Source organism: Propithecus coquereli, unplaced genomic scaffold (assembly GCF_000956105.1).
Source record: "Propithecus coquereli isolate 6110/MARCELLA unplaced genomic scaffold, Pcoq_1.0 Scaffold782, whole genome shotgun sequence".
Lineage (NCBI taxonomy): Eukaryota > Metazoa > Chordata > Mammalia > Primates > Indriidae > Propithecus > Propithecus coquereli.
In genome coordinates, this window is record NW_012153974.1 from 265,209 (window position 1) to 284,849 (window position 19,641).

Sequence of the window (19,641 nt, forward strand, 5' to 3'; positions counted from 1 at the left end):
ACACCGGGAGCAGGCAGGAGGGGCAGCTGGCTGTGCCCCCCACTGTCCTGCCTGCTCCCAGGACACGCCTGACGCCGCTCTCACTCCTCAGCAGACGGCAGAGGCAAGGCGTGCCGTGGGGACCTGTTCACTTCAATCCCCATCTTTAGTTGTGGAGCAAAGCTCTGGCCCCACATAGAACTTTCTACGAGGCGTGAACGGCGCTGACAACCTGCCCATAGTTGAGGCACTTGCCGTGATGGTGGCGTGGAGGTCGGCGCTACTGAGAGGTGACCGTCCCCTCCAGGCTCTGCCAGGCCGCCGAGTCCACGCCAGGCTCCCACCAGCCCACTGTCGCCCTCAGCTCTCTTCTCCCGTCACTTTGTGCCCTCAGACACCAGTGTCCCCGCCCCTCCTGCCCCCACCAAGATGTCGTGGCTGTGGAGGGGGCTGGTGCCCGAGTTCCCTCCTCTGTCCCCAGACCGCCCCCCCTTGGCCCCATCCCAGCAGGAGGAACCGCGCAGGGCTCTGATGATTGCGGCTGTGGTCACGGAGGATTCTGTGCCAAGCAGGGAGTTGGGCGTTTGCCCGTGACCGTCCTATTTCACGCTCGTGCCGACCCCACGGGGGGGTGCAGCTGGAAGCAGACGGCCTGTGGTGTCCACACACGCGCATCTCGGCCGCGGCCCTCCCAGGGCGGGTCCAGAGACGCAGAGAAGGATAATCGTTCTGCGCTCGGGGGCTCCCCGCAGCCTGTGGCCCTTGGACACGCTGTGTGTGCTGCAGGGTGGGGGGTCCTGGCCGCCGGGAACCACCGAGGAAGGAGAGTCTCACCTCCGTGGAACATGGCCCGGTGACACAGCTCTGTCCAGCTGCTGCCCGCGGCGAGGAGGGCGTCGTAGGCGATCATGGGGGCGTCGTGGCCACGTCTGCCCCCGCGGCCTTCCGAGCTCCACTTCCTGTAGGCCTGGGGACAGAGCCGTGGGTCGGGCCTGCGTGCCTGTGGGCAGCCCTGCCTGTGCGTGACGGTTGTTCCATCCACCCGCCCGCTAGCCACGCTCACTGAGCGCCACCTGTGCGCCAGGCTCACCTTGTCCCTCTCCTCCGCGTCGTAATTGTCCGGAAAGGCGGCTTGGTTCTCCTCGTCCTCGCTGATCCTTCTCTCCTCCAGGTAGAACTGCCACTTAGCTTCGAAGTAGAACCAGTGCTCCTGGTACTCTGCGTGGAGACAGCGGGCGAGTGGCGCAGGCAGCCGGCGGGGCGGGCGTGGGGCCCTGGGAGGGTCTGGGAGTGGGGGCCCGGCACCCCAGGGTGGCCAGGACCAGGGGGGCTACTCGCAGCCGCTCCGCAACGGCCAGGGAGACAGGCGGGCAGGAGGTGGCGCGGGGCGGCCTCGCTGCGTCCCGAGGCTGAGATGGCGTCTGTGGTGTTTTCAAGCATATTCTCTTGAAACCTCTGAAGTTACACATTTGTGTTAATTAATTCTTTAATTTTGGACCCTGTCACCCGGGCAGAGTGCCGAGGCGCCATCACAGCTCACTGCAGCCTCACGCTCCTGGGCGGAAGCGTCCTCCTGCCGCGGCCTCCCCAGTATCTGCGACGACAGGCTCCACCACCACGCCCGGCTGATAGTCCTGTGTTTAGTAGAGACGGGTCTCGCTCTTGCCCAGGCTGGCATTTCTATTAATTTAATGCCGTGCTTGCAAAGCAGGGCGAGGGGAAGTTTCGTCATTCCTAATTAACAGCGTGAAATCCAAGCCCTGGGAATGTCGCGTGACAGGGCTCACTTGGTGAAGCGGACGCTGACGCGGGAACGGGCCGAGTCGCGGCTGCAGCCGCCGACCACAGGGCCCTCCCTCCGCTCCCCGAGAGCCAAGAGCGCCCAGCCTGCTCCGCCGCACACGCGCCGCCTCCTCCGGGCTGCAGCACGCGAGCGTGTGGGCGGCTCGGTGGCGGGAAGGCCCGAGGGGCAAGAATGAGACGACAGACACAAACGGGCCCCCCGGCCAGGGCTGCAGAGGGCAGGGCCTCGGTGGCGGCGTGGACGCGCAGTGCCGCCTGCCAGGCACGAGAGCGGCCGGCTCGAGGGCATTGATCTACCGAACCTACCCAACACTCCTCTCTGGAGCGTTGCGAGTCCTTTCAGAAAGGCTCTGTGCCAGAGGCTGAGACCAATTTGAGACTGAGTGGGTTGTGCACAGGACGACCGCCCGGACCTGTGGACTGGCTCCTGTGCGTTTCGAGTCCTCAAGAGAAAGAACAAAGTCTCGGAACCACCCGAGCCGCGAGCTCCACGGCCTCCAGCTCCTGCCCTTCGGAAAGCGCTCTGAGGAGAACCGTGTTGAGCCCTGGATCTCTGGGCAAACTGGCCAACACAGTGTGGGCTCAGCACCGTGACGCCGCCAACCCTGACGTCCGTCACCCTCTCTCAGGTGGGCCAGGTGACCCTGACAGGTTGGCAGGTGACAGCAGACCGCCCCCCAGCGGGCAGGAGCTGCTGAGGCGCAGGGGCAGAGGCGGTGAGAGCAGATGAGGCCGCCAGGTGCGTGGGACCCGCCGCGGGTGGGTGGGGCTGGCTGTGCCGTGACGCGGTGGCTCCTAACTGCTGTCATGGCGGCCAGGCCGCCCAGCGCTGCGCCCCTGGGAGAGCGTTTTCAGAGCATGCCTGGCACCTTCACGGAGGAAGACCAAGCGACTCACTGGCTTTTCTGTTCCAAAAAGCCCCGCCCGGGTTGTTCTGACAACAAGCAGCCCTGATCCTGCCCCCAAACCTGCCCTCCCGCTCCTGCAGGACAGCGCTCATTTTAGAAGTTTCCTCGGCAACTTGAGAACATCAGCTGCGTTCCTCGCGCAGTACATGCCCTAGTGCGGACAGCCCCTCCCAGGGGGGTGGGAGAATCTTCCAGAAGAGCCAGCGCCCAGAGAGAAGGCTGGGGCCTCCCATCCCTGCCCTGCTATCCCGGCGCCTGTTCTGCCTCAGGGACTCCCGAGGACGGGGCCAGACGGCCGGGAGCCACGGCTGCTCTGGGGACAGGGAGAGTCCCACCCCGCGGGGGCAGGAGCGAGCCTCCCCGTGCGCAGGTCTCTGTCTCCCGGCTGCTGTGGACCTTACGGTGGGGCCCGCCCAGCTCATTGTGATCAGCCGGGGGTCCCCTTGGCTTCCCCTATCTGGGAGCCGGGGCAGGAGCTGGGTCTGTCCAGACGGGGCCGCCAGGGCGTTGGAGGGTGCGATCGGGGGCAGGGGCTCACCTGCCATGTGCCGGATGGTCTTCCTGCAGTACTCCTCGGCCAGCGGGACGGCCCTCAGCATGTCCCTGCCCCACTGTGCGAGCGGCCTTCCTTGTATGGCATAGGACACGAACAGGGCGGTGCACAGGGACCCCAGGAAGCCTGGAGGGTGGTGGGGAAGGAGACGGACACGTCACCTGGCCACTCGGGACGGGCCTGGTGGCCTCTGGGCACTTTGTGGCGTGGGACACCCAGGGGAGGGGCTTGTCTCACCGTCTGAGCCGTGTTTAACGGCACAGTTCAGTGGCCCTGCGCCCAGGCACACTGCGGTGCAGCCACCGCCACCGGCCACCTCCAGAACCCTCCTCTGCCCAAACCGAAGCTCCGTCCCGCCGAGCACGGACTCCTGCCACGCCCGGCACCTCCCTTCTCCTTTCTGCCCCTGGATCTGAGGCCCCAGGGTCTCATGGAAGCGGGAGCACACGTCACTCGCATAATGTCCTCAAGGTTACGCTCCCCGGCCGACCGGCGTTGCGGAGGACGGAGGGGCCGCGTTTCGGTCACCCGCACTCTGCGACCGACACGGGGCTGCTCCTGCCTTTGTCTGCTGTGCACACGGCCCCGTGCGGAGCCGTGCGTGGCCCAAGCTGTCGCCCTGCCGGACCCTGCCGAGCGCCTAACGGTGTCACTCACCTCGTCCCCGCGAGGGCTGTGTGGCACAAGGCTCCCCTGAGCTCGTGCGTGGGGCGTTCGTGTGGCTCTCACACGGCAGAGCTGTTAACAGCTTCAGAAACACAGGACCACCCGGGGCCGCTGGGGGTCCGTGAGGCAGACGTGGCGTGCGAGACCCCACGCCCGCCAGGACGGGCCGCGCCCGCCGTCGCCGCACCGCGGACCAGGCAGGACCTGGCTGGTGCCACGTGGATTCTGACCTCCCAAAGGGGTGCGACGCCGCCTGGCAAGGGCCGTGGGGGACCCGACTGCTCTGAGCACGGTGAACATCGGCCGCTCGAGACGCCCCCAGGGCGCCGGCGCCCACTACACGGGGGCCTCCTCGGCTTTTTGGGCCACTCCCGGAAGCAGGAGTCGGGGTCGTCTCGGCGGGGTCGAGCGCTGCCGCCGCGGCGCGAGGCTGACTCTCAAGCCCAGGGCTCCCTCTCGCCGGCCGCCTGGCGTCGCTGCCGCCGCTCTCAGGGCGTTCCGCTCCAGGCTCTGGGACACAGGCGTGGCGGTGACGTGAGGACGGCAACGCTCTGCCAAAGGGGAGCGGAGACGCCCCTCCCAGGGCTGGCTGTGGGAGGTCGGACCCTCGAGGCGTTTTCAGCCACGTCACAGAAGTACGTAAGGTACCCAGCACCAAACGTGTGGAGTGACGGTTTTTAGCGAGGGTGGGAACCGCGTTAGCAAGTGCTTTAGAAATTCGCCGACTCCTGCGCCCGCCACGTCCTTTCCAAGTGCCCGGCATTGCCAGAGAGAGGGTTTCAACGTCTATTTCATGTCCAGCGAGCTAGCAGGGTCCCATCGCCCCTCTGGCTGCTGAGATTTTGCAGGTGGCCCGAGACGCCTGTCACGACACTGAAGGGTGGCCGTGGGGCCGAGCGTGGCGTCCCAGGGTGAGGGCCAACCCTCCCTCGCCGCGCAGACCACGCGTGAGCGCTGTGCTGGGGGTGACGTATCGCCGCTCACGTCCTCCCCGTGCAACCCGGTGAGGGTGCGAGCGCACAGCGCTGGCAAGGGGGGCGTGGCGGGGAGACGCCGCCTGAGGCTGGACCGGCTTCAGCTGGCCGCACGGCGCAAACCTAACCCCCGAGTGCAGCCCAGACCCCGGCCTCCCCCAGGGCCGCGCTTTTCTTTCCCTTTGGTTCCCACGTGTGGTGTCGGGACCCGGGAGACTCCCCGCCTCGCCCGTTTCCGCAGCACCACCATGCTCCCGTAAGCCTGCTTTTAGGTTCAAAACAGGCCGTAAGCAAAGCTGAATATTAAAAAATCAGGCAACGCCCCCAACAAGTGACCAAACAAGAGTTGGCGTGATTGCACGAGACTTCCCGCCCAGCCCGCCGGGCAGGTGGGTGGCGCAGCAGGCGCCGGCAACATGGCGTCGGGTCCCTTGTGTCGGACAGACATGCAGACGGCACCAGCCTGCGGCCCGGCCCTGCCCGCGCTACCTGTGGGGTGGTTGTGGGTCATCCGGCCGCACTCGATGCTGACCTCCACGAGGGTGTCCAGGCGCTCCGGCCCCCAGTACCGCATGCCGATGCACATGGCTTTCGTGGCCGCTCCGAATCCGGAACCTGCCGGAAAAGAAATTCCCGGATTTAGACTTTTGCTCCAATCACCCCACCTCTGACAATCTCGCTTTCGTAAACAAAAAGTGCAAGAATTTGTGCGATAACATGTTCACCGGAGCGTCTCAACGAGCGAGCCACGGCCAACCGCCCGCCTGGCTGGCCACAGAGAGGAGATGGGGTGGCCTAGATTGCACCTGGGGATGAAACGTTATTTCGCCACTAAAACCAGGATTTTCGATGGTCTGGGGACGTGCTCGTGATGTGCTCCTACCAGGGGAAGACGTACAAGACAGAACTGCATCCGTGGCAGCTTTTGATCACGTGTTTTCTTCTTAAAAACAGCCTCCTCGAGTTACGACGACACATTGAGCTGTGCGTATTTGAAGCACGCAAGCTCCCAAGTGTCGACGTGCGCCCACACTCACGAGAGCAGCACGTCGATGCCGAGAGGGACGCGTCTCCTGTCCCCGAAGCTTTCTCCTGCGCTTTCCAGTCTGTCCTCCTGCCTCTCCCCAGCAACCACTAAGACACTGTAGATCAGTTGGCATTTTTAGAGCTTTTTATAAATGGAATCACATGGGGCCAGGCACAGTGGCGCACAGCTACAACCCCAGCACTTGGGGAGGCTGAGGCAGGAGGGTCGCTTGAGCCTAGGAGTTTTAGGCCAGCCTGGGCAACACAGTGAGACTCCATCTCTGCAAAAAATAAAAAAATTAGCCGGGTGTAGTGGCGCCTGTAGTCCCAGCTACTGGGGAGGCTGAGGCAGGAGGATCCCTTGAGCCCAGGAGTTGGAGGCTGCAGTGAGCTGTGATGATGCCACGGCACTCCAGCCTGGGGGACAGAGTGAGACCCTGTCTCAAATAGATACATAAACACATAGATGGAGTCACCCAGCATGCACTGCTGTCGGTGCTGTCTGGCTCCCGTCACTCGGCGCAGCTGTTCTGGGGGGCGCACCTGCCGCTGTGTCAACAGCGAGCTCCTCGGGTTGCCGAGCGGCGCCCGTGGCATGGACGTGCCACGATGTCTTCACCAGGTGCCCGGGGGCGGACGTTTGGGCTGTTTCCAGTCTGGGCTATGGACGCGAGTGACCGGGTCCGTGTGTGGACGTGGGCTTTCTTTCCTCTTGGGCGGACACCTGGTGGGGGCCATCGTCACGTGGCCACGAATGACGGACTTTTCGAGAAGTTGCCAAACGGGGTTCCGGGGTGGCTGTGCCCTCAGACGTCCCCGCAGCAGACCCTGCGCGTCCTGGAGACGCGTTCTGCGGTCGGTCTTTTCGACCGGAGCCCCTGCACTGGGTCTGTGGCGGTGGCTCCCTGCGGCTTCGTTTGCACTTTTCTGGTGACAAGGCTGCGGGGCACGATCTGTGCCTGGCTGTCCCCATACGTCCGCTTCCGCGAAGCTTGTTCCAGTCTCCCGCCCGTCTCCGCGCCGGGCTGCTTGCTGTCCCCAAGTGGTGAGCGTTCTTCACACCCCCGGATTCATGCCCCTCGTCCGACGCCCGCGTCTCCTCCCAGCCTGGCCTCGCCGCTTCCTCGCAGACGGGTTCTGGAGAGCAGAGGGCGGATTTGGGAAGTCGCCCTCCCTTCGGTCTTCTGCGAGGGTTGTGTGGAATCCGCGTTAGCTATTCCTCACGCGCCCGTGAGGCCTCGGGACCAGCGTCTCCCTGTCGTCCCGTCTGTGAGGCTGTGGGATGGGCCGTTTCCTCGCGCGCGACCCTCCGCAGGCCGCGTCTGTCAAGGGATCGTCCCTGCCATCTAAGTTGCCACAGTCACTGGCACAGAATTGTTGATCACGTCCCTTCGGTTTCCTGTTCACGTCTGTAAACATGCGTGGCGATTTCACCTCTCTCACCGTTCGGACCGGACATTTGTGTCTCCCTCTTCTTTTCCTGCGTAGTTAAGCGAGAGGATTATCGAGGGTTTTGGTTGTCTTAAGAACCAGCTTTTGGTTTCATTGATTTTTTCTGTTTTTTCTGTTTTCATCGTCGATTTCCACTCTGACCCTCATTATTTCCTCTAGCACGCTTTCTTTGGGTTTAATCTGCTCTTACTTAATTTTTTTTTTTTTTTTTTGAGGCAAAGTCTTGCTCTATCGCCCGGACTGGTCTTGAACTCCTGGCCTCAAGTGACTGTCCCGCCTCAGCGCCCTGCGTAGCTGGACTACAGGTCCAGTTTGTCAAAGTGAAAACTGAAGTCGCTGGTGTGAGACCCCAATATTTAAATCCCTGCTCCAGTTACGGGTTTGCCTGTGTCTTGCAGCACAGTGGGGTGAGGCGCGTGGTGCCCTCCCGGCGCGCAGACCCGCCGGCCGCGGCGAGATTCTTGCTGCCGTGAGTGTTGTCGATGCAGCCACCTCAGCTCTGTCTCGCGCAGTGTTAGAGCAGCGTATCTTTTCCGTATTTCTTTCTTTGCGCCCACGTCTGTCTTCATGTTTGAAGTGTGTCTCCGGTAAGCAGCGCGTGGCTGGGACGCGCTTCTGCATCTGATCCCACAGCCCGTGACCTGGGCCTTCCGGCCCTGTGAGTTTGCCGTCGTCACCGAGATGGCAGGGTTGGGCCTGTCCCCCTTCCCTCTTTTCTGCCTTGTTGGGGCTGAATGTTTTTCAAATGATTCAGCTTTACCCCTTTTGGTGGCTTGTCGGCTGTACCTGTGTTGTTACTGCAGGGGTGGCTGTGGCTCGTAGCACACGCCGTGACCGCGCGGGCGTCGGCCTGCACGTGGCGCGAGGACCTGACAGCTGACGCCTCCACTCTCCCCTCCGACCTCTGTGCTGTCGTCGTGCATTCTAACTGATGCGTATTTTATTAACCCTACGATGCATTGCTATTACGTTTAACAATTATCTTTCAAAGATATTCAAACAATGTCAAAACCGTACATCTCCACCCACGTGGCCACCGTTTCCATGGCGCTGTGCCTCTGTGCGCCTGCGGTTCTCCTCCTCCTGCACGAGGACTCCGTCAGCGTTTCCGGCAGCGCTCTGCTGCTGCTGAGGCCTTCAGCTCTTGCTTGTCTGGAAAAGGCTATTTCGCCTTCATATCTGAAAGACATTTTTCTGGACATAGAATTCCAGGTCGGAGCTGCTCTTCTCAGTACGCTCCTGCCCGGCCGCGCTGGCTTCTCACGTGCGTCGCTCTGCTGCCGTGGTGGCTGCTTGCGTGTGGCGTGTGCTCTTCTTCTGGCCGCTTTTAAGGTTTTCCACTTTTGAGCAATTTGATTACTATATGCCTTGATGTGGTTTCTTCATGCCTCCTATGCTTGGATCTGGCGGGAGGCTGTGCGCCCTCCGCTGCCCAGCTCAGGGCTTTGCACGAGCTGCCGCCCAAGGGTTGTGTCCACCAACGCTGGACGTGGCCTGGCTTTGCTACTCTTGCCTATGCTTGGGTTTTCCATAATAAAAAGTCCAAAACGTTCTAAATATTCTGATAAATAACATTCAGATTAAAAAAAATAATTGCGGTGAGAAACTCAAGTGAGCGCAGTAGACAAACTTGCTGTGCAGGTCAGCGGCTCCTGTTGAAAGCGTGAGACAGAAACCTGGAGCACGACTTCCAAGCGACGGCAAACCTGACAAACGCTCACGGCGCTCACGCCGAAAAGACTGCCTCCGAGGTGAGCCGACTTCATTTTATCTTCTTATGTTTTCCTCTGACTCACTGAAAGTTTATTATGTGGTTCTGTTCGATAAATGTTCATTCAATTTCCTGAATGTTTAACTTCCTCCCTAAGAAACTTTTCATTTTTTGTTTTAAAAACCTTTTTAATTTTTATTTTCTTTCTAATTGACACATAATGATCGTGTGCATTTGCGGGTGGGGTTCCAGAGACAGACAGGACGGCGCAGAGAAGGCAGAGCCTGGCGCGAGGTGCGGCAGCCGGCAGCCTCCCCAGGGCTCTGCGCAGGGCGGACGGGTGGCGGCGTCACAGAGGAGAAAACGTGGCTTAAGCGCTAAGTAACCTCCCCAGTGTCACAAAGCTGTGTCAGAACTCAGATTAGAAACCAGGACACCTGATTCTAAGCCGTGTTCTTGAAAAGAAAAGTGTTTAAATTCGGTTTTTAAGAGTTGTACGTGGTGAAGAAAAAGACTAGAAGTGCACCAGCAAAAGCTCATTAAGAAAACAACAGACTCCTCTTCCTCGCCGGCGCAGCCTCCACGTGAGGGCCCTCGACCAACCTCAGTGAGATCTGGGCACGGATCTACCCGTGCCCCACCGCTCCGCGGGGTCGAGCCCTCTGTGCCCCGGCGCAGACCCGCGCTGCTCTTTCTGACAGCAGCGTGCGGGTTGCCACCGCCACCCTGCCCCCGGGGCACCCGTGTCTTGGGTTTTCGCCAGTCCGACGATGAGCAGAGCACGCCCTGCACATGTGTCTGCTCACTTGCCTGAGCACGTCACCGCGGGTCATCGGAACTTCCGGAAGCAGAACTGCCAGGCCAAAGGGCGTGTCATTCAATACTTTTGACCGGTAACACCGGACGGCCCACCTCAAACAGGTTCGCGGTCTCCACCCCTGCGCAGCAGGAACATGCACGCAGAGGGACGCGCCGAGGCCGCCCAGCTGGGGTCGGTCTACGTCTGCCCGGGGTCCTCTCCTCGTGGTCCACGTGGGCTACCGGAGCCACTTACCTGGTCTCACCCTCTCACCGCGGGTTTCCAGGGACACCTGCGTCCCTGCTATGCCGTCAGAGAACACGTTTCACCTCTCAGAGACCAGCCTGGGGGCATTTCTCTTCTGCCTGCAAGGACTCCGAGCCCCCCAGCCTGGGAGAGGGATGGCGCCAGAGCAGGGCTGACAACAGTGGCGCCGGCACCGCGGCAGGTCTCCCCGCACCCTTTGTGGATGGGCAGAGGTCCAGGGGCTCTTCGGGGCAGAGACCGTGGGTGCCTAAACATGGCCCCGCCGTGAACACAGCCGAGCGCTGGGGACACACGCATGCAGGCGGCGCAAGCTTTCCTTGATGTCATAGCGAAAAAGACAGAGGGAAAGCAGCGGAAAATATTCCTTAAAATACACCAGGAAGGGATCACAAAGCCCCATGGAGAAGCCTGGTGGACCCTAAGCAGAGGCCGCTGGCGGCACCGCATCAGGCAGCCCGGAGCTGCCGGCGGGTTAGCTGGGGGGACAGACGGTTAGTGTCCGCGGCCCCCGCAGGGCAGCTTCGGGGAGCGGAAGGGATTTCCCTGACCCTTTTCGTTGAAGGGCGTGTGCCAGGCGAGCAGGTAGTTGTCCGGCTTCAGCTGGGAGCAGCCTTCGACGGTGGCTGGGTCTGGCCGGCGTTCTGGAAGCTTCTCGACGACGTCCACGTAGCGCCGCACCATCTCCCGGTACAGGTCATCCAGGCACCAGTAGTCTGGGAGGAAAGAGCAGGGCAGAGTCGCGTCAGAGCCCGCCAGAGAGCGCCGCGGCCCCCTCCCGCGCTGGGCAGGCCCCTGGCAGGCTCAGAGCCGCGGGAACACCCTCGGCAGCCGCAGACGAGGCCTGTCCGTGGGAGGGGCAGGTGCTCTCAGGGAAGCGGAGAAAGACGCCGCTGGTGCCTCTGCCACAGCCCGGCTACCTGGAGAGACTTACACGGAGACCGCGCTCGCGATTTCACTCTCATTTCGGACATCCCAGCTGGCTACATGCTTATCATCCCAGTACACACGAGCATCTAGAGCAGACACAGCCTCGCCGTACTGACAGTTCCGTCCACACGGGAATGAGCCGAGACCCGCCGTCCCTGGGCTGGTGACGCGGCTGCGCCCGAGGCGACGAGCCCGACTCTATCCCACCTCCACTCCCCTCTCGTGTGGGGACCGTCGGCATCCCCGGCCCCACGCAAGCGTCCTGGGGCCAGTGTGGGCTCCAGTCCCCCGAGACCACGGGGCAGAGACGGGAAGGAGCCGGCACAGCCACCCGCACTGCACGGGACCATCTGCCCCTGAGACGACCGAGCAGAATCCCCCCGACAATAGCACCAGGGTCCGATTCCCACTTTGCCCGGATGAGCTCGTGAGACAATACATCTCGCAACGGCCAGAGCTGGCACACGCGTTTCGATTGCAAAGCCTGGGCGTTTTGTCATTAAGTTAGCCCAGAGCGTGGTGGGTGGAGTCCACACGTCCTCAAAACTGGAGTCCAAGATGCCCCGTCAGGTGGGGACAGGGCCGTGGCCGGGGGGCAGGTGAGGGCGCCCTCCCAGCGTCCCCTTCTACGCCCACAACACGTCTTTGTTCTGCCCTAGAATCGCAGCCAGGACTTCCGGGTCGACTTGTGGGGGGGCGGGGGACGCCCACGGCCCGCATTTCCTGGGCGGGGACGCCCGCCTGTCGGGGTGGGTCAGGCGGGCACTGAGCGCCCAGAGACCTCCTCAGGCCCCGCCAGAGCTGGGGTCCTGATGTGGGGTGGGGGTGGCTGGAGAGATTAGGGAGGGGCGCGTGACAAATTCTCCCGCTCCTCCGGTGCAAACCCCCAAACCCAGCCCCGGAAATGGGACCGGGTGTGGTCCTCCCCCTGTCCCCCCCAGCCCGGTTTGGCAAGACCCCGACAGCAGGGCAGGCCAGGGAGGCCCAGTGCTGGGGGCTGCCAGGTCAGCCCAGCCGTGAGTCAGGGAGGAGGGGAGGGAGCGAGAGCAAGTGTGGCGGAAAGGACTCTGCAAGTCCCACGGGGTGGGCGTGACAGCGGGAACCCTGCGGACGCGGCTGCGTCCGGGCTCTCTGAGGCCCACCGCGTGCCGGCCCGGTCGCCGGCGCCATCGGTTTACGAACAGCCTTTCTTAACTCAAGCCTGGCCCTTCCTGGGCCCCTAAATTACTTCATTTCATCCTGGAATCAGATACCATGAAATGTCTGTATTTAACTGAAATTTAGCCTTTTCAAAGCAAAAAAAATCCAGAAAAACAAAATGGCAACAAAAAGCCTGCCTCTCCGTTTAGAGTTTGAACTAGAAACAGGTTTTCAAAGCTGCTGAGCCTCCGGCCTCGCCCGGTTTCTCTACTTTGCGAGCGGCTGCCGGGCTCGGAACTGGTCCTGTCAGGGACCGGGCCAAGGGCTCCGCCACCCCCGCCGCACCCCCATCCGGGGAAAAACCGTCTTCCATGAAACCAGTTCCTGGTGCCAAAAAGGTTGGGGACCTTTGTAGAGGACATTTTGCCTGGGAACGGTTCCTTGTTGTTTTTCTCAGAATATGCCTGTGGGCTTGAACGCGAGTCCAGGGCGCCCTGATCTGAAAACAGTAAGGGCTAGAGAGCTCAGAGGCAAACATCTGCTCGCCGGAGACGCAACAACAAGGAACAGGGACGTGTTGAGTCGGGACAGTGTGGGAACAAAGAAATTGCAGTGGGACAGTTGCCAAACAGGCTGTGTTATAAATAAAGAAACTACAACAAGAAATTTGCTGTAGTCTTATACTGTCTTTGTGTGTCTGTGTCTCTTTGTAGTGGCTGCAGTCCTGTACCGTCTTTGTGTGTGTCTGTCTCTTTGTCTCTGTGTTCATTCCTCAGCCCCTAGAAACGGGCCACAACAGACCTTCGTCCTAAAAGAGAAACCAGCGAGGGTCCCGACCAACACGACAGTAAAGAAAAGGCAGAATGCCAGCATCAGGTCAGCTTGTAGCAAAACGTCAACGTTTCAGATGCCTGCGGCTGCTCCAGCCACGCTCTGCTCCGCGGCTGGCATCAGGGCCACCCAGAGAAGCCGCAGCCGGGCTGCACAGCCCCCCTGCCACCTGCCCTCTGCGCTACCGGAGCCGCGGGGCTGCTCTGCTCGGCCGCGACTGTCGGGGCTGCGGACCCTCAGCCACTCGAGACGGTTGCAGACACGACGTTGGCTGTGCTGCCGGGAGCCACCGTCCCACGTGGACTCACTAGGAGCTTCCTCCCGCTTTACGTGGGTTGCCCCAGTTAACCCTCCCGTGACCCGTGAGGAGGTGGGCTCAGAGCGGGGGACCACCCCTGCAGTGCTCTCGGCCAGCAAGGGGAGGGCAGGAAGAGAGGCTGCAGACAGCCCGAGTGCTGTGGGGAGGAGCCCCCCTGCGGGACCTGGCGGACAGCAGGTGTTTGCTGAGTGCTTGCAGAGTGACATAATGACACGGCGCCTTGCTCAAGGCTATATATACTGCACGGCGTACATGCCCTGCAGGATGCTGTTTCCCGCTCAATACCCAACATGCCCCAAGCAAGGGCCACATGGGCTACGCCCGGCCTTCCGCGGACGCTCACTCTGGCACGGGACCAGGGGCTGGTGGACCACACAGCCACAAGGTCCTGGGCTGAGAGACTTATGAGTGAAGCTTAAACATGCACTTTGTCCAAGCCTGCCAGTCTCTGGAAAACGGGCTGGAAAGCTGCTGCACACTGTGGCCAGATGCTCGCCCGGCCCAGGGTGACCTCGGGGGTCGGGAACGCACGGGCTCCAGGCCAGACCGTGTAGGCCCCAGACACGCCCTGCCACTCGCGGGGCTGCATGGCCCCCGGCAAGTGACTCAGCCTCCCTGTGGGTTGGTCCCTCTTCTGTGAAATGGAGGCGATAATGTCGGTTCTCGGGCGACGTGAGCCAGACGCTGTGCAAGATCAGACGTGAGCACACGCGCCACGGAGCAGGTGGCTCTTACCATCACTGGCGTAGCTCAAAGGCCCCCTTCTGCAGGCTACAACTGTTACTCAAAGGAGAGACAAAAATGAAACTTCAGCTTTGATTTTTAGCAAGTTGAACACGTGCTTGCTTCGTCCCTGGAGGAAGCGATTCAAGCGGCAATCTTGCGGGTACGTCCTCGTGACCCACAAACCAGAAGCTGACACCGGGCAGCAGACCCCGTCCCCTCCGCATCTGAGCGCTGCGATCGCTCGGAGGGAATTCGCTTCCCTCCTCAGGAATGAGGCCCCGAAGGTGTGTGGCCCTTTTCTGTGTAGACGCTTCGCCGTGGGGCACTGTGTCCCGTCAGTCTCCCCACGGACGGCATGTCGCCGGCATGGAGTGCCCACCTGTGCCAGGCGCCCTCCCGGGGCAACCACGCAGCCCCAGACACATGGCCCTGGGCTCTGCATTCACTAGCTGCATGTCAAGGTGCCAGCAGAGACGGGGACACACGTGAAGAGCCGTGGATGCGTGTGCTTGTGCACACACAGCATCAGACAGATGACAGAAGCCAAGTTGAGAGTAAGCACCGACTGGGTGCAGCTGAACAAGCCACAGCTTTGCGGCGGGCACGGCCCAGCAGGGCTGTTCTCGGGGCTGCGGGAATTACCCACTTAGCACTGCTGACCACAAAGGCATCTGAAAGTCTGCCTGAAAACACCAGAAACGGGAAGCATCTGGCTCGCGTACCCGGGCAGACTCAGATGCGTCACCATGCCGACAGGCCGGGAGGCCTCATCTTATCAGCGTTTGGCTGGCGGCCTGGTTATTCAGGGTCGGCCACGGAGCCGACGGCATTCCTGCGCGGTGACCACAGCACTAAACGCGGCGCGCAGCAGGCAGACGGCGCAGTGAGGCAACGCCCCACTGAAACCTCACTCACAGTAGCTGCCCTCACGTCTCAACTCTGCAACGACAAACCAACAACACCTACAGGGTTTCAAAGAGCAAACGATTTGCAGGAAAGCGCACTACGTGTTCACGCACCTGTTTTCCTAAAATTCACGCAATAACTTGTTGACCCTAAAATCAATTTGCTGCTTCAAAAATATTTTAAGAAACTTTGCCCCCCACCCAAATCCAATCAGTTTGGTAGCATTTTCTTGGAACACATTTATGTATAAGCAGCTATCTAAACTGAATCATTTTGGTAGATGATATTTTAACCTCAATTCACTGGAATTTAGAAGTAATTCCCAAATAATTTTATCTTAATGGGTCCAAATTTCGAACTGGCTTATTATTTTACAGTCACTTGTGACAAACGTGGAACAAGAATGCCTGATCTCCGCAGTGAGAAGCGGCACCCTTGCCGCGCCACCGCCAGACAGCTCTGCAGCAAGAGGCTTCACAGCTTTTAACTGCTGGAAACAGAAGCTGCGAGGCGCTGTTAGCATCTTACAAATAGAAGTGGAAAGTCACCGTTTAAAAATTGAATCTTAACTATCTGCAAAGTAACCTCTCCCAGAGACACCACGAGAAACACGATCCCGCCTCTCTAATCTGGGCACACTGGAGTCTATTAAATCGCCACTTTTAGCAGCAGCATCACGTAACACCACCGCCGAGAGACGCCCGTCTCCCAAGCTCGTGGGGCTTCCCGCAGGAACCTGAGCCCCGCACGGCCTCCCGGCCCCCCGCATGCCTGAGCCCCGCACGGCCTCCCAGCCCCCCGCGCGGCCGGCCGAGCCTACCCGTGGTGAGGGCCTCGGCGGTGGCGATGTGCATGATGGTGTTGTCACTCACTGGCCACGTCCCTGGCGAGAGCACAAGCTGCTCTAGTCCCCCGGCACACTGCAGCTCCTCCTGCACCTTCGAGCCCACGGCACTATTCTCTGTGCACAGGTTTCTGTAGCCAAGAGCGTCGCCCACGCTCCCCAGGAGCATGGCAGCCTTGAATCGCTCCATCCTGGAGGCAGCCTTGCACCGACAGCTGTGCGCTGGCCTCTGTCCCTTCCTAGCTGCCTTCAGCCGCCCTGCTGACTTTTATAGTGGCCATTGTGTGGCTGTCAGGAGTGTCCTCTGACAGCCAGGCACTGCGCTGCTGTCTCTGCAGGTGGCACCAATGAGAGGACCTTTCTGAGCCACCACGTGGCAGGTGTCAGCTTCCGTCAGCTCTGGCAGGCGCCAGCTCTTCGGCAGAGGAGCTGCTGGCTCCAGCAGTTCTCAGAGCCACTCGGGTGTTGACAGAGCAGCGGCTCTTTTCACCGTCCCCGAGGGCGTGTGCACGTGCAGCGTGACCTGTCCCCGCAGCCTGTTCTGGAGCAGGCTCCACGCCAAGGTCCCCTCGCCCCCACCCCAGGCACTGGCCCATCTGCTGTCTCTACAGTGTTGCCTTTTCTAGGAATCTCAGAGAACTGTGTCTTATTACCTTGCCGTGTCCTCAGAAATTTCCTAGAAATTCCACAGACATCACGTGTCTGTTGTGCCCGAGTCTTTACTCAGCAGGATGTTGCTGTTCGTCCACCACATGCAGTTCTAGCTTTTAGGAAACTTTCACTTTCGATTATAAAACGTGCTGTGAAAGAAAACGTAAAAGGTGCAGAGGGAAGAGGCACAGGCAGCTCCGCGTGGAGAGCGTGACGCTTCCTCACCGCTCAGCGTCAGCGGCGGCTCTCCCAACGGCGACGCTTCCCCGAGGAGTCTGTGATTCGGCCGTCCCCAAGCTCAAGGCACTCGAAACATCCCTGCGACTTCAGGAGAGGACGTGCAGAAATGCGAGGAGGCCGGGCTTAGGCAGAACGTGGGAGCCCAGGGCTGCCCGTCTGAAATGCGTCGGGAAGACCGCCCACATCCCCGCCCCGGAGCGCCTGCGTGACTGGGCTCCGGGATGCGGTTTCAGCCACACGGGGGAGTGGGAGGGAGTCACACGTGGACTTAAGAAATTCAGCTCATAAAAATGAAATTTCTTTCAATGTACAGCAGGCTAGTAAAGATAGTAAGGTGCACGTAAATAAACACAGTCTCACACCAGCACCAGCTGGCACTGCGGTTCTTAAGCATCACTACTCCAGGTGGCACAACTCTTGAGATCCAAATCAGTCTGTCACACAGCACATCCGTAAGCTCCCCTCCACACCAGACGACACCAGCCAGGCACGAGGGACGGCCACTGTATCTAGACGACCACCCGCGACGGGGAGCGGCTTCGCTTGGCTGAAATCCTACTGCCGAGGGCAGCACGGTCCACGGCGGTTGCGGGAGCCCTCGCTGAAGACGCGCGGGGTTGAGCCCCACGCCGAGTGGCACAGTCAGCAAACTGCTGTTTGGAGACACGGTCGGCCCGTGCATTTGCGCCTTCTGTGACTATTTACCGAGCCCCCGCTCGTACAGGGACTGTGGACATTGTAGCAAATACCCAAAAAAGTTCACTCTGCCCCACAAAGCCTGAGGTCTGAAACATACATGGTATCACACTTAAACCATTACTAAGCTGAAATAACACGGGGTGTACCATGGCACTAAGACAGAGATGACATGTCTGTTCTGGAAATTCTTGGCAGTTATGCTGCGAAGGTACAGGTCATACGTAATTTCTTAAGCCTCCTATGTTCGTTATTTTCAATGTATTTACAGTTTGTACTCTATTCTGGGGTATATTCCCACCAGCTCCTCTGTCAATTCTGTATATTGTGAGATCTAGAATTTCTCACATGGAAGGACCATATTCGGCACATGACAACTAGATACTGACGCTGTCTGGGACGTGCCTGTTCAACCAGGGGTGCAGGTCAGAGCCGGTGGCAAGGAGCCTGTTCCCCGATGCCACGGAGAGGGCTTTTCTGCAGTCCTGTGACAAAGACCAGGACCCTGACAGCTGGTGGCCGAGTAGCCATGCATCCAAGAATGGAATGAAGAGGACACCTCAACACCAGAGAAACAATTTATTTTAATGTTTCTGTTCTTAGCATTTCAGAGCATGCACGACTCAAATGTATATCATAGAAGAAAAACCGCATTTTCTGAACAGCCTTTGTTCAATTACTAATACTTTGATATCTACTGAAAATCCAAAAGAACTTTAAATCTCAAAAATAAAAAAGTATTGCAGATCTCCATAATTTATACAGGATTATCAGAATTCAATAAACTTCTCTGAACAAAGTCACACAGGAACCCACAAAGCCTAGGAGAAGCTTTAACATCTTGAGGTTTTTAGTCTATTAAATAAACGCTGGGAACCACTGGCTTTCAAGGCAGAGCCGGCCCAGCTCCCCCTGCAGATCCGGACACAGAGCCTGAGCTCGGAAGGCCACGGGACTCGCCCATCACACGGCCAGGGAGGGGCCCCCAGGCCGCACGTCCCTTCCGCCTCTCTGGGCCCGGCTGCCCCGTGTCAGAGATTTCCGTTTGGAAGCATCAACAGCTCACGCGGTGGCAGCGCACGTGAGACTCAGGCCGTAAGGAGACGCGTCCCAAAGCATGGAGTGAGTCCCGCCCTGGAAGCCAGTCACACGGCAGGTCTGGCGCACTTTCTGTGCACAGCAGGCCTGCGCGACTCTCCTCCCCCGCGCGGCAGCCCAGCCGACGCGCTCCCCACTCTGTGCAGGCAGGGCAGCAAGGCACGCTCGTGACGTGAAGGTCTTGGCAGACGTGAGGTAGGGTCGACACGGTGACGCCCCCGACCCGACACCAGAGACGCTGGCGCATCTAGGTGCCCCTGCCTGGGCCGCGGCAGCCAACGCGGTGCAAGGAAAGACCTCAGCTCACAAATACGACGCAGGTTTGGGGATTTTCTCAACGATGTACATTTCAGCTTCCAGATGTGTACACCGTGCAAAGGGCGGGATGGCGGACATCGCGGATGTCACACCCAGGTGGAAGGAATCGACTCATTCGACTTTTAAACCTGTAATTCATCACTCATGAAAGAAAGATTTCCATGGAAAAACAGCTTTTTAAATGTAATATATTAAAAAAATACCTTATGAAACTTCTCAGGAAGTTCAAATAACATTACTGGAAGTAAAACAGGCCCACGGACTTGCACACGGCCTAAAATAAAGCTCTGCTGGCATCTCTCCCTGTGCAAACTGTCACGGCGTATTAAACACTGTAAAGTGATTTTCAGATGAACATCTAGAGAAAATGGAAACAAAAATAGATCTGGTAAATCTAGATATTTGACAATTCAAAAATATAGGCCTTTAATTACTGGCACCAAGTTTAAAAAACATTGGACTCTATGGCAAGATCATCTTCTTTAGGGCACATTTTTAAGAGCTCTGACTTGTATAAAAATACAACATCCTACCGAGGACACAAATCTGTTTTAAGTGATGTTACAACGCATTTCAGCAGGGGTTTTGCTAACTGCTGCCGTCCACCTTAAAGCATGAATTGAACAGCATGCTCTGCGGTGCTGCAAACGGGCTCTGTGACTTTTTCGTAAATATAAAAATCATGCAGAAATCTCCTAAAGCAACAGCTATGATGACCAATCTCCAAACATCCCAAAGCAGCTATCTTCTGAGGAACTTCTCACGGTGTCCGCGGCCCGCACGCAGAACAGACGGCTGTTCCAGTCC

The 19,641-nt window shown here is 59.4% G+C and overlaps 1 protein-coding gene across 1 annotated transcript in view; it reads right to left on the reverse strand.

Moving 5' to 3' along the window:
* ADPRHL1 (ADP-ribosylhydrolase like 1) overlaps positions 1-16,079 on the reverse strand; it is a 17,854-nt gene extending 1,775 nt beyond the window's left edge. Inside the window, exons 1-6 of the mRNA XM_012662832.1 lie at positions 15,808-16,079; positions 10,687-10,851; positions 5,373-5,498; positions 3,229-3,369; positions 1,070-1,197; positions 814-946 (exon numbers count right to left, since the gene is read on the reverse strand). Of these exons, the coding sequence (XP_012518286.1) occupies positions 814-946; positions 1,070-1,197; positions 3,229-3,369; positions 5,373-5,498; positions 10,687-10,851; positions 15,808-16,021 (907 nt within the window). The 5' untranslated portion in view covers positions 16,022-16,079. The remainder of the gene's footprint in view (positions 1-813; positions 947-1,069; positions 1,198-3,228; positions 3,370-5,372; positions 5,499-10,686; positions 10,852-15,807) is intronic.
* Between the last annotated feature and the right edge of the window lie 3,562 nt (positions 16,080-19,641).